Below are 13,275 nucleotides of genomic sequence, written 5' to 3'. Positions count from 1 at the left end.
AATCTCTTGCACGGGCTGTTCCCCCCCCCCCAACGCAACTCTTGCTCCACTCCCCACAGCGAGTCTAGAGGAGCCAGTCAACTAAACTAGGGACAGAAAGTAAAAGGATACTTCCCTGAGACTTGGCAGAAGCTGCAGACTGAAAAGAGGGAGGGAGCTGGTCTCCCAGTGCAGAAAAGAGAAAAATATTGGGGTCCCCAGTCCCTGCTTGATCCATGCCTACAACCACGAGGGGCATGGTCTCAAGCCCCTGGGAGACCCTTTTCTCCTGTCTCTGTCTGTATATTTATTTATTTATTGGTAGGCTCGGGTACAGAACCACTCGTTTTGTACCACTTCCATCTGCTGGATACAGAGAAATACTGAATAGCAGGTGGCACACCTGGTTAAAAGGCGGTACCTGTGAAATTTTTTCTGTCTCTATCTGCTGGAAGGGAGGCAAAACCCAGGAGTCTGGACTGATCCGGGTACGTACAAGGAAAGTTTCAATGTCTCCTATTTTTTTTTTTTTTTATCAGGAAAAGAACAGAAAAACTGAATACAGATGATCGCAACAAAACAACTGTGTGTGTGATTAAGTACAAAAGCTAAACTCCCAGTAAGAGTATACAGGTGTGGGGCATGGCCAGTGCAAAGCATCATCTCTCTCTGGTTATTTTGCTTGCAAAAGGAGTTCCCAGACAAGAGAGATCTCCCCATAAGATATTCTTGCAATACTTTGTACAAGAATGCTAAAAGAAAAAGTACAGTATAGAAGCAGATAGAGGAAAAATGTTACGAGGTGATTACCACAGCGGCATGCCCACATCCCTCCTCCTACATTCTTGGTCACAGAAAAAGGTTAGAAGCAGAGGTTGCCAAATACTACAGGACTGTGGGAGTCAAGAATGAAATTTGAAAGAGAAGTGGCCAAAGTTACTCATCTCCTCCTCAGGCTTAACAGCAGCACCACACATAAAAGGTTGCCGACAGCAGGGGGCAGGAATACCGGTGACCTACCTACAGTTTTCATTTTCTGCTGAACCTTGGCAGCTTTCTTCTACTCATCTGGGCTTCCAGTTCAATCGGAAATCAGCCCCAACTATGGGTACAGTTCTATGATCTTTCATTCACGCAATCTGGGATTCACTTCCCCCCAGTTTTTAACCCTAATTCCTATGTAACTCCATCATCTCAGTAACAACCAGTAGGTGTCACTGTTGCACAGCAGTTGGAATTCACTCCCTTGCAGGAGATGTGATCACTGCCTCCACAGCATCCCAGGCCCTCAAAAAAAAAAAAAAAAAACCCAGAAAAAATAAAATATGACAAATAAAGCTAGCTAAAGATAGGAGATAAATATAAATGGGAGCTTTAATTCTGATTACTGGCAGAGAACAAATCTGTCTTAAATTTGAATTTCTACAGTTCCTACCTGTGCCTTTCAGCTCTATCCACCAAGGATTCTCCAAGCAAGAAATACAGAAAACATAGCAAGCCATACAAAGAACAATCCATAATGATCAAAATTACTTATATGTGGAAACATGCATGGAAAGAAAAAAATTAAGCAAAAGCATAAAGCTGCTGTCCATCAGGCTTTGCACGATGTGTGAAAATCAAAACACGTTCTACCGGGTGGTGCATAACCTTTGCATCCCCCCCCCCTCCCAGTGCCCCACTGGATTATCCCATGAATATAATTTTTGAACCATTTTATTAGGCCATTCAATGTGGAATTTAACAGTACATTACTTACATTTATTTTTTATTATCGGAACATACAATAGTGAAAAAGAGAGTCAGATTGACCGTATTAAGTATTTTGCATTTTGTGAGGTGCATAATACTGGAGCAAGCTTTATTACAAAAGCGTGGATTGCCAAAAAATTAGGTCAAAGCGGAAACTGGGTTCAGAGGATATGGGTCAAAACTGACGACACGTGTTTTACGGAATCTGGTGACGGTCGACCGCTAAAGTTGTCTCAAGAAAGCCAAAAAAAATTATTAAAAATTCTAAGAAGCACATAAAAAGCTGTTACCCCACGCATTTTAAAATGTTTTGCAAGCTAAGGTTGGGCACACCAACTATTAATTATATGTTGTTTAATTCCATTATGAATGCTAATTAAAATGGTATATTGCATGCTTTTATCAGATTTCTGGTTGCTACCGTAATAGGGGAGGCAAAGGTTATGCAACACCCGATACAGCAGGGACAGGCAGTTCCAGTCATTGAGGGCCACAATCAGTCAGGTTTTCAGGATATTCCTAATGAGAGAGAGTTGCATGCATACTGCCTCAATTGTTATGCAAATGTGTCTCATGCAGGGATATCCTGAAAACTCAACGGGTTGGTGGCTTTCGAGGACTGAAATTGCCTACCCCTGTTCTACACTGGAATCTGCATCATGTAGTGCCGGGGGAATTCGGCACTACTGCAGAATTTGCGCAGAATTCCCCTATCCAGCAGATTTTCCCCCTTCACTTGCAGAATCCAGGCCACACCGCCGCTCTGAACGTTATCGCAGGCAGGACTGCGGCAATAATTAACATTTTTCTCCGGAAGAGGATGATTCCCAGAAGCACGTGGAAGACAGCAGGCCCGCAGGAGGCAGAACAGTCAAGCTCCATGAGCCTGCCCAAAGACCATACCTGGGACGGGCAGGAAGGACCTCGGAAGGCAGTATGAAAGCTGTCACATGGGAGAGAGAGAGAGAGAGAGCTGCATTCGGTGGACCACGGGCCCATCCCATGGCCTGCCACCCTTACCTGCTTGCCAGGCCTGGCCAAGCGGCCTCCCAACACCGCGTCTCTCTTGCTGCTTCTGGCGGCCCACGCATGGCATCCTCCTCTAAGCATGGCAGGAAGCTGCATCGCACTGCTCCGCCCAGCCTTTCTCTGGTGTGGCAGGATGCTGCTGGAACATCGGCCCCTGGACCGCCTTCCAGGAACCCTCCTCTGTTTCCCCAGGTGCGCGCGTGGCTGATTCCCTCATTTTTAAAGGACCAGTGGTGGGAACAGCCCAGCGGCGCCCTCTGACGACATCACTGGCTGGCTCATATATAAAGCTGCTCCAGACGCCTCTCCAGTGCCTCAGCAATAGATCGACTCCTTCCGGAGAAGTGCTTTGCCAGAGTTCCTGATCCTGCTTCCTAGTTCCTGTCTCCGATGTGGTGTTTCTGAGTCCGTGTCTTCTGTCCTTGACTCCTGCAGTCTGGTTTGCCTCTGGATCTCCCTATCTGTGGTCGGTCTTCCTCTCGTGATCCTGTGGTCCCTCATCTTCTTCCTCTATCATCTTCTTTGGACTGATCTTCTGGCTTGACCTTGGACTGAAACCGACGCTGTCTGACTGCCGCCTGCCACTGACCACTGCCTGTACTTAGTCTTCGACTGAATTCTGCCTGCCTCCCACCTCAGTCTCGTCCAGACTCTCCTGCCTGTCACCTGTCCAGATTGATGCCTGACCCAACGGCGCTTCCCTGCCTCCACTACCAAGTCTAGAATCTTCACCTCCACAGAGGCTCACACCTAAGTTCAGCCCGTCCCGGCACCAGAGGAGCTCATCCTAAGGGGAAACGAGGCTGATACTAGTGAAGCTCCAGTTGGGCCTCTGCTCCTGCTAGCTCTGCCTGCCGACAGCGGGGACCTGCAGGGCTCCTCCCTGCAGGTTGTGCCAACTCTGCCTCGGCCTAAGGGTCTACTTAAGAAAGAGAAAGGAAAATTGGTTTATACCTGCTAATTTTCGTTCCTGTAATACCACAGATCATTCTAGACCAGTGGGCTTATACCTCCCTACCAGCAGATGGAGGCAGAGAACAAAACCTTGGGGCACTGCTACATAACAGAGTGTTACCTGCAGCCCCTCAGTATTAACCTGTACCCAAGACAAGAGCAATATCACCCCCTAATAACAGGGCAAACTAGAAACTAGGGTTGGAATACCCCAAACTGAACCGTGTCAATGCCACAGCCAACTGTGGAACTCAATCAGATTAAAAATTCTTAATAGCAACCTTTTTTTTTTTTTACAGAATGCATTAGAAACCCAATCAGGAGTCAGTCTTTCAGCAGCCATACCGGGGTGAGCCTCTGGAATGATCTGCAGTATTATAGGAATGAAAATTAGCAGGTAAGAACCAATTTTCCTTTCCTGGACATACCCAGATCATTCCAGACCAGCGAGATGTACCAAAGCTTCCCTACACTGGGCGGGAACCCGAAAGACCTGCTCTAAGGACGCTTTCCCCCGAAATTAGCCGAATCCGGAGAGCGCACATCCAGGCGATAATGCCTGGTAAAAGTATGGAGCGAGGACCAGACGGCTGCCGTACAAATCTGAGGAGAAAGCAACTGACATTCCGCCCAAGAGGTCGCTTGCACCCGCGTGGAATGCGCTTTAAGGCCAGTCGGGACAGAAGGGCCCCTGCAAATATAGGCCGAAGAAATTGTGTCTCTTAACCAGCGGGCCACAGTAGCCTTCGACGCCCTTTCCCCTTTCTTTGCTCCACCGAACAAGACAAAAATGTGGACTGACCGTCGGAAAGAATTAGTGACCTTCAGATAACGCAACAAGACGCTACAAACATCAAGGCGGTGGAGGTCCCTGCCCATCGTAGGATCCCAAGACCACTCCGGGAAGCCCAGTAATTCCACTATCTTGACCTCCAGCTCGCCTAACACCTGGGGAATGAGAGGACGCAACTCCTCCCTTTTAAATAGGCGAACTTCACGAGGGTCATCACCATCTGCCCCGGAAGCATCCACAGAATCCGGGTCATCCTTGATGGCATCAGGGCCAGGACTCAGACCAACATCCGGATCTACCTCCGGGTCCTCCTGCGGCTCATCAGAGTCATCCAGGTCCCTGGGGACAGGGTCCAGACGAGAGACCCGTGATCCACAATGCTTAGCTGTATGACCCTGAGAGCCCGCAGACCCTGAGAGCCCGCAGACCCTGAGCGTGGTCTCTTGGATGACCCAGAGGACCTCTCCCTGGTTCTCTGCGCACCTGCCTTCCGAGTCAGGAAGGCATCGTGCATCAGTAAAATAAACTCCGGGGAAAAGCCTCTCGAACCCGCCCCCCCCCCCAAGACCTGCTCAGGGCTACTGAATGGAGACTCCTCCCGGTCCTCTCCGCGTCCCTGCACCGCAGCGGAAGGAGGAGGAGGGGCTTCAGCGTTACCGTGATCTCCCGGGGGAGCAGCAGGCGGGAACACCCCCACTTGACCACTGCTGTGGACCACCCCACCCCCCTCCCGATAGGGAGGCTCTCCTGAGCTTGGGCCCCTTGGAGGAAAGCCCCTCCCCCACCGAGGCACAACCTGTGCACAAGGATAGGGGACTCGGGCAGGTCCCACAGGCCTTGCAGGCTGCTGCCCGCAGTTTTTCTGCCATCCTGGCAGAAAATTCAATCTCCTGTTAAACAGACGCGCTGTTGCGAGAAGTGGCCTCACACGTGATAGCCGAGCCGCCCGGAAGCGCTGCTGCGGAGCAACCGTCAGAGTGCAGGAGAAAGGCAGAGCGCACGAAACGCCGGTCTACAGAAAAAAATGTGGCGTGCTGAAATCGCGATTCTCCCGTCGGGAGAAGGCTCCTGCACCTGCCCACACTGCTCCCACTCCCTTACCGGCCCCAACAGCTCCAGAGGACAGCCGCCCGGGTACAGCCCCTCAGGCCGATTACCCCAGACTGGAAACTTTCCGCAGAAGCAAATGCAGAATTTTTTTTTTTTTTTTTTTTTTAATCTTTACCCACAAAGAGAAAGAAGAAAAAAATCCCCAGCGGGGATACTTCCCTGGTGACTCCATCGGCAGGCAGGAGAGTGAACCAGTCCCCTGGCTATCAGGGGCTCCAGAAACAGTGGGCTGAAACAGCCAGGGGTATCCAACCCCCCCAATTCGCCCGGCTCGACCCAAGGGATGGCCCGCCAATTGGAACCTGGCACCTCGGGGAGCTGCACCACTTCACAAACTTCCAGGTCTGTCAGGACTGCAGGTTTGCACCTCTACCGTATGCTGGAGACAGAAATACTGAGGGACTGCAGGTGGCACTCTTAGTTATGTAGCAGTGCCCCAAGGTTTTGTTCTCTGCCTCCATCTGCTGGTAGGGAGGTATAAACACACTGATCTGGAATAATCTGGGCATGTCCAGGAACTTTTTTAAACACAGTATAGCTGTGTTTAAAAAAGGATTGGATAAGTTCTTGGAGGAGAAGTCCATTACCTGCTATTAAGTTCACTTAGAGAATAGCCACTGCCATTAGCAATGGTTACATGGAATAGACTCAGTTTTTGGGTACTTGCCAGGTTCTTATGGCCTGGATTGGCCACTGTTGGAAACAGGATGCTGGGCTTGATGGACCCTTGGTCTGACCCAGTATTGCATTTTCTTATGTTCTTAACATGATTCCATATATATCTACAACTGAAAGAGGGGCACTTTCAATTCAGGGTGTGTTGGGCCGGAGTGGTGTTACATTGGTCTGCCTAGGGCACTACAGGCTCTTGCTAAGTGAGAAAAATGTAAAGACTCTTAGTACAGAAAACAATTATTTAAATGAAAATACTGGATTGCACTGAAATGCAGAATGATAATTTGCAAAACTGTTATTTTGACAAATAATTTTGCAAAATATAGAAAATGTGTGTGCAGAATTTTTAATTTTTTGGTGCAGAATTTTTAATTTTTTTGGATAGTTCTCCCAGGAGTAATCATGGGAGAGAAAAAGGAACAGGGAACCCACAGTGCTTAAAATAGCTAAGAAGTAATCCTTTTGCTCCAATTATCCCCACACTGGCATAAAAACCTCTTTGTGTGGGACGTTTCACCTTTATCCCAAGGAGCAGTGTACTTTCTATCCACTAGGATAGTGGCTCCATAACGGGTTTTTTTTTTTTCCTAACTAGACATCCTAGCCCCCTTTCATTTTTCCATTACTCAGACAGCACACCCTGCTTCATTTGGAAATTTTGGGGTTGTGCTCACTTGGAGATGTGTGAGAGTGGAAGATTTCTCTGTATATTCTGATGATGACAAAAATTGTCAGGTAGGCACCAGTATTCCTAAATTTTCAGGTGTTGAAGGCTGCCACAGACGTGCCATACTGGCACTATCTTGAGTCTCTTCATGATTATGCTAGCATATATGCTGTGGGCACCTACATACAGGTAAGAAACATTAGAACCTTCACGGAGCAAGGCCTGATTTATTATTGCAGAGATTGGGGGTGCAGAAGGAGTTCCCCTCAGAAACTGGAGAGCAGGACGGGGCATTTTTTTGCACATCTTCAAAATGTGGCATTCTAGGTACATGTCTATGCTGCCTAAGCCTAAATCCAGCCCTCTTTAGGTGCACTAGATAGAAAATGCTGGGTCCTCACCTTTCTTCATTGCTTTGGAATTTCATTTTTCCTTCCACCTTGTCCTTGTCCCAATCTCTATTCTTCCTTTTTCTCCTCTCCCAGCTTCACTCACACATCCCCTCCCCTCATAAGTGCCACTCTTACAATTAGATGGGCTGTTCATACTTTGATCAGGGGCACAGAACTACCATTCTGATTCACGGTAAATTGCTCCCAGCTACTCCTTTCTGGCCGACAGGTGGCGCTTCTGGAATGGGACTGGCACAACCTTAAGTGAAGAAACACCACATAAGCCATGGAGGACGCACCAGTGATCCTGAGTCCACGTTTTGAGAACTACCGCATGAGGAAGAACATCATCGCGAACCTACCCAGTGGATACTTTAAGCTTTCTCCTTCCTGATTCCCAAGAGTTTGATTATACAGATAATGTAGTTAATCTGTAAACAAATCCTTCTGTCTATCCCAGAAGTAAGATAACGAAAATCGGATAAAGAGAGCTCTAGCCCGCAACTGACCATTTTCCACCACGTTTGGTAAGCCAGCCTCTCCTTTTCCCTCTCCCTAGCAATAAACCTGTGCCTGGAGGCTCTCACCTTGCTTCTCCGGCTCAACCCTTGCAGCCGCAGCCCACGACACAGCAGGTTCCTGGCAGCCAGCATTTCCCCTGCACTGAGCACTTGCTGCCAAAAAGATTTTCCGTTTGCAACTTTTCTTTTTTTGTTTTGTTTTAAATACTTCCTGATGGCAGAGGAGGCGGAGAGGAGACAAAGTACGTCCCAGAGTGCTACACCGGTGACCATAATGCCTGGTATAGAGGCGCCTCCATAAACTGCTGGTGCGCTCCAAACTAGGACCAATGTCTCCTGCGTTTGCAAGGACTCCCCAGTTAGAAGAAGCTGCAGGATCAGTTGTAGTGCAGGAAACAGATTGAGGTTGGAATCTCATATACACCGACGTGATATCTTTGATGAGCGGCGGTATATAAAAATTTATAAATAAATAAATAAATATACAACGTAGGGGGTCACGTGCATCAATTCCGCGGAGCACAGAGAGAGAAAAAAGTGACTGAATAATACTATAACGACCTATATCACAGAAGAACAACACTGAGGGTTTTAGTCTACAATGAGATTCCCATTTAGCTCTCTAACAGGCCAATACAGTACAGTGTGGAGCGCACTGTTAACCCGCGATTGGACGCACGTTTTCGACACGCTAGCTTTACCCCTTATTCAGTAAGGGGTAATAGCGCGTCGAAAATTCGCGTCCAACCCCCCCCCCCCCCCCCCGAACCTAATAGCGCCCGCAACATGCAAATGCATGTTGATGGCCCTATTAGGTATTCCCACGTGATTCAGAAAGCAAAATGTGCCGTCAAGCCACACATTTTACTTTCAGAAATTAGTGCCTACCCAAAGGTAGGCGTTAATTTCTCTGGGCACCAGGAAAGTGCACAGAAAAGCAGTAAAAACTGCTTTTCTGTGTACCCTCAGACTTAATATCATGGTCCCGAAAGTTAAAAAAAAATAAAATTTGAAATCGGCCTGTGGCTCGCGGGTTGAAAACCAGACACTCAATTTTGCCGGCGTCCGGTTTCTGAACCCGTGGCTATCAGCGGGTTTGAGAACCGACCCTGGCAAAATTGAGCATCGGCTGTCAAACCCGCTGACAGCCGCCGCTCCTGTCCAAAAAGGGGCGCTAGGGACGTGCTAGTGTCATAGCACCTCTTTTTGCCGCTGACCCTCATTTGAATACAGAATCGCCCGCTCTCCCGCGACTTTTACTGTATCGGCCCATAACTGTGAGAACTTGAGTTGCACAGGCATGCTTTCTGGGGAGTGGAGAGAAAGTGTGAGTATATTTGGCAGGGAGAAAGAACATGATCCATTTGTTTAAGAAATAAATACATAAAAATAAATCCATGCAATGATACATCTCTTTTCTTACTTTAGATGTTCCAAAATATCTTAGGAGATAGAATATGAAAGTTGGTAACCATACTTCAAATAGAGAAATTCCCCCATTTCTCAGATTGAGCATGCTCATAAATATATTTGTAGCCTGGTAGCTCCTGGGGGTCCTGATATGGGATTTATAAGGGCTCTTTCCATAGTGTTTTTTCGGGGGGAGCTCCAGGCTCTACTGGTTTACATATACAAGGCATTTTATAAGCCATTTGCATGGGTAAATACTTATTTATTCTGGTAAACTGGCAGTGTGAACATTTCTCACCCTTATTCTTGTAAAAGGACACATGGGATCAAAGCTTACTTGCGTCCAGAGTAGGTGCACCTGGGGAATTGCAAGCATGGATTGAATTTTCAAATCTACGCATATTATTTGCAAGGGGAAAAGTATCCAGAGAAAAAGCAGGTGGAAACCTCTGTGGCTTCTTTTCCCTTGGGTAGTATTTTCTCTCTGAAAACTGCTTCAAAGCCCAGGGGTAAAAGTACCCACAGACTTTAAATCTGTATGGGTAGTTTTCAAAATTATCCTCATCTTGTTTCAAGCTTTGCTGTATGTCCTCAATGGCTCCTTTACTCCAGGATTAATGCAACATTCAGCATTAACAATAACATTCGTTATTGTTAATGCTGCACCCATCTTATATCTTGTAAAGCCTATCCTCTCTGTAGATCCCCGGAGGCCCCTGCCCTGTTGTTATGATTCCTCCCGTAGCTGTGCCACGGGAGGCCTCTCACCTTCTCTGGAGGCCGCTCTGAAGCCAGGGCCTCACCTGAGTAATCGTCCAGATCTTGTTCCACAGCGTGGGAGGCTTACTCCACTGCAGCCTTGATGCTCTGGTGTGTGCCACGCCCTTCTCCTAGGGGGTAGGCCCACGGCTTTTCCCCAATCTTGTAGGGCCAGTGAGGTGCGGCCCATCTTGACGCCTCCCAGGGAGTTGCCTGCTCCTAAAGTATAAAAGCTCTTCTCCAGCACTCATGCTTTGCCTTGCCTTGGAGTTACTTTGCTCCTGGAGGTTCCTGCCTTCCAGCACACCGTCAGGGCCTTTGTTGGCACTCTATGTCCTGTGTCTTGGCCTTTTCCACTTCTTGCCATCAATAATTGAAATCAAAATGAGACACCTGGATTGATTTTAGTTTAAACCAACCCCAGACTGCTCCAAATATCTGGAATCTGGTGAGAAATATCTCAAGAATACCATTACCTAGCAATCCTTTCCAATATAAAGCCTACTGTGAGTCCTTATTCATGGTGATGTGTGCTAGAAATGTGAGTGTAAAGGTGCAAACTTTCTCCCATGCTGTAACTATAGGAAAAATGCTTAGGGGCGGATTTTAAGAGCCCTGCTCGCCTAAATCCGCCCGGATTTGGGCGGATTTAGGCGAGCAGGGCCCTGTGCGCCGGTGAGCCTATTTTACATAGGCTCACCAGCGCGCGCAGACCCCGGGACTCGCGTAAGTACCGGGGTTCTCCGAGGGGGGCGTGTCGGGGGCATGTCGGGGGCGGGCCCGAACCGCGCGGCGTTTAGGGGGCGTGCCGGGAGCGTTTCGGGGGCGGACCCGGAGGCGTGGTTACGGCCCGGGGCGGCCTGGGGCGTGGCCGCGCCCTCCGGACCCGCCCCCAGGTCGCGTCCCAGCGCGCAGGAGGCCCGCTGACGCGCGGGGATTTATGCCTCCCTCCGGGAGGCGTAAATCCCCCGACAAAGGTAAGGGGGGGGCTTAGACAGGGCCGGGTGGGTGGGTTAGGTAGGGGAAGGTGAGGGGAGGGCAAAAGGAAGTTCCCTCCGAGGCCGCTCCGATTTCGGAGCGGCCTTGGAGGGAACGGGGGTAGGCTGCGCGGCTCGGCTCGGCGCGCGCCGGCTATACAGAATTGATAGCCTTGCGCGCGCCGATCCAGGATTTTAGTGGATACGCGCGGCTCCGCGCGTATCTACTAAAATCCAGCGTACTTTTGCTTGCGCCTGATGCGCCAGCAAAAGTAGGCCTATTCGCATAGTTTGAAAATCTACCCCTTAGTAAATAGGGCTCTTAGTAGGGAAAATACCTATTGTACTTGAATGTAACTTGCCTTGAGATATCAATACAAAATATGCACCAAATGTTAATTTTTCTGTTAATTTTTGTGGTCCATCCCCATGGGGAGGGATCACCTGGTTTTACCAGAGGTGAATCTTGTCAGACAAATCTGATCAATTACTTTGGGTGACCGGAGAGTTGAATCAAGGGAAAGCACTAGACGTAGTGCACTTGGATTTCAGCAAGGCCTTTGACACGGTTCCACACAGAAGACATAAATACATTGTGTGCCTTTAGTAAGGATCCTAGATCGACTGACTGGGTTAGAAACTGGCTGAGTGGGAGGCAACAAAGTGTAGTGGTAAATGGAGTTTTCTCTGAGGAGGGGGCTGTTACTAGCAGTGTGCCTCATGGATTGGACCTTGGACCGGTTCTTTTCAACATTTTTGTGAGCAACAAAATGGAAGGGTTGTAAGGAAAGGATTGTGTTTTTGCTGAAGATACCAAAATCTGTTAACATGGTGGACAGCCAAGAAGGCGTGGAAAACATGAGGGATTTAGCAAAGCTTGAGGAATGGCCTAAGGTCTGGCAGCTAAGATTTAATGCTAAAAAATGCAGCATTATTCATTTATGATGCTAAACTCCAAGGGAAAGGTACAATATTGGAGATGAAATTCTAAGCACAAAGGAAGAGCGGGATCTGGGGGATAATTGTATCTGATTATCTTAAGGTGACCAAACAGGTGGATAAAGTGATGGTAAAAGCTAGAAAAATGCTTGGCTGCATAGGGAGAGGAATGGTCATCAGAAAAAGGGAGGTGATATTGCCCCTGTATAGGTTCCTGTGAGACGTCACGTAATACTGTGTACAATGCTGGAGACTGCACCTTCAAAATGATATAAACAGGATGGAGTTGGTCTAGAAGGTGGCTGCTAAAAGATTCAGAGGTCTTCACTGTAAAGCATATGGGAGTAGACTTAAAGATCTAACCATGTATATCCTAGAGGAAAGGTGAGATAGGAGAGATATGACAGTGAAATTCAAATGTATCAATGGTTTCCATGCCCAGGAGGTGAGCCTTATTCATTGGAAAGGAGGCTCTAGAACAAGGGTCGTGAGATAAGGGTAAAAGGAGGGAGATTCAGGAGTAATCTTAGGAAATATTTCTTTACCACAAGGGTAATGGATGCAGGGAACAACCTCCCAATGGAGGTGATGGAGACAAAAGCAGTAGCTGAATTCAAGAAAGCATGGGATAAATACAGGGAATCTCTAAGGAAGTGATACTAAATTAATTCTATGGATGGGCAGAATGGATGGGCCATATGGTCTTTTTCTGCCATCATGTTTCTATGTTCTGTGTTTCTATACTATAAAAGCATGCACTGTAAATACAGATGAACAGCTTAAAGTAGATTAACAGCGTAGGGGACTTGACCAGAGTAACGCAATATGGACAGATGACATGCAACTTCACAGCTTAAGGCAATCGATTACAGTAATGCAGGTGAATAGATTATTGCAGTGTAACAAAGTAAATGCAGTTAAACATAGTAGGTAGGCATTTGGATAAGGTAGGTTAGGAAATGCAGATACTGTAAAGCAAGTTGACAGTAAATCCAGAGGGGGACACACTTACGTCTGATAAGCTTGCTGTGAAGGTGCAGTGTGTTGAATACTTTATCTGGAGAGGGGCGGAACTTTGTGAACGGTCTTTGGTCTGTCTTTAGTGAAAGTGTTCTCTTGGTACGGATTCTTGTCTCCGGTGACAGGCGGCGGCTTCTGTCAGGGTGTTCTTGGCTGTAGTAAGATTTCTGGAACCAGTTTAGGAGGAGAATTGGGGCACTGCTCGTGGTGAGCGAGGGGCGAACTGAAGGGGCGAAACAAAGGGGCAGGCCCCTTTGTCGCGCCCCTTCGGCGCGCGACGCACGGCGCGCGGCGCCGG

The 13,275-nt window shown here is 48.1% G+C and overlaps 1 protein-coding gene across 1 annotated transcript in view; it reads right to left on the bottom strand.

Moving 5' to 3' along the window:
- LOC115082059 (glyoxalase domain-containing protein 5-like) overlaps positions 1-8,113 on the bottom strand; it is a 29,195-nt gene extending 21,082 nt beyond the window's left edge. The window contains exon 1 of the mRNA XM_029586322.1: positions 7,939-8,113. Within this exon, the coding sequence (XP_029442182.1) occupies positions 7,939-8,004 (66 nt within the window). The 5' untranslated portion in view covers positions 8,005-8,113. The remainder of the gene's footprint in view (positions 1-7,938) is intronic.
- Positions 8,114-13,275: the final 5,162 nt, after the last annotated feature.

This window comes from Rhinatrema bivittatum, unplaced genomic scaffold (genome assembly GCF_901001135.1).
Source record: "Rhinatrema bivittatum unplaced genomic scaffold, aRhiBiv1.1, whole genome shotgun sequence".
NCBI lineage: Eukaryota > Metazoa > Chordata > Amphibia > Gymnophiona > Rhinatrematidae > Rhinatrema > Rhinatrema bivittatum.
The sequence above is the reverse complement of the archived record's forward strand: the minus strand, read 5'-3'. Positions and strand labels throughout refer to the sequence as shown.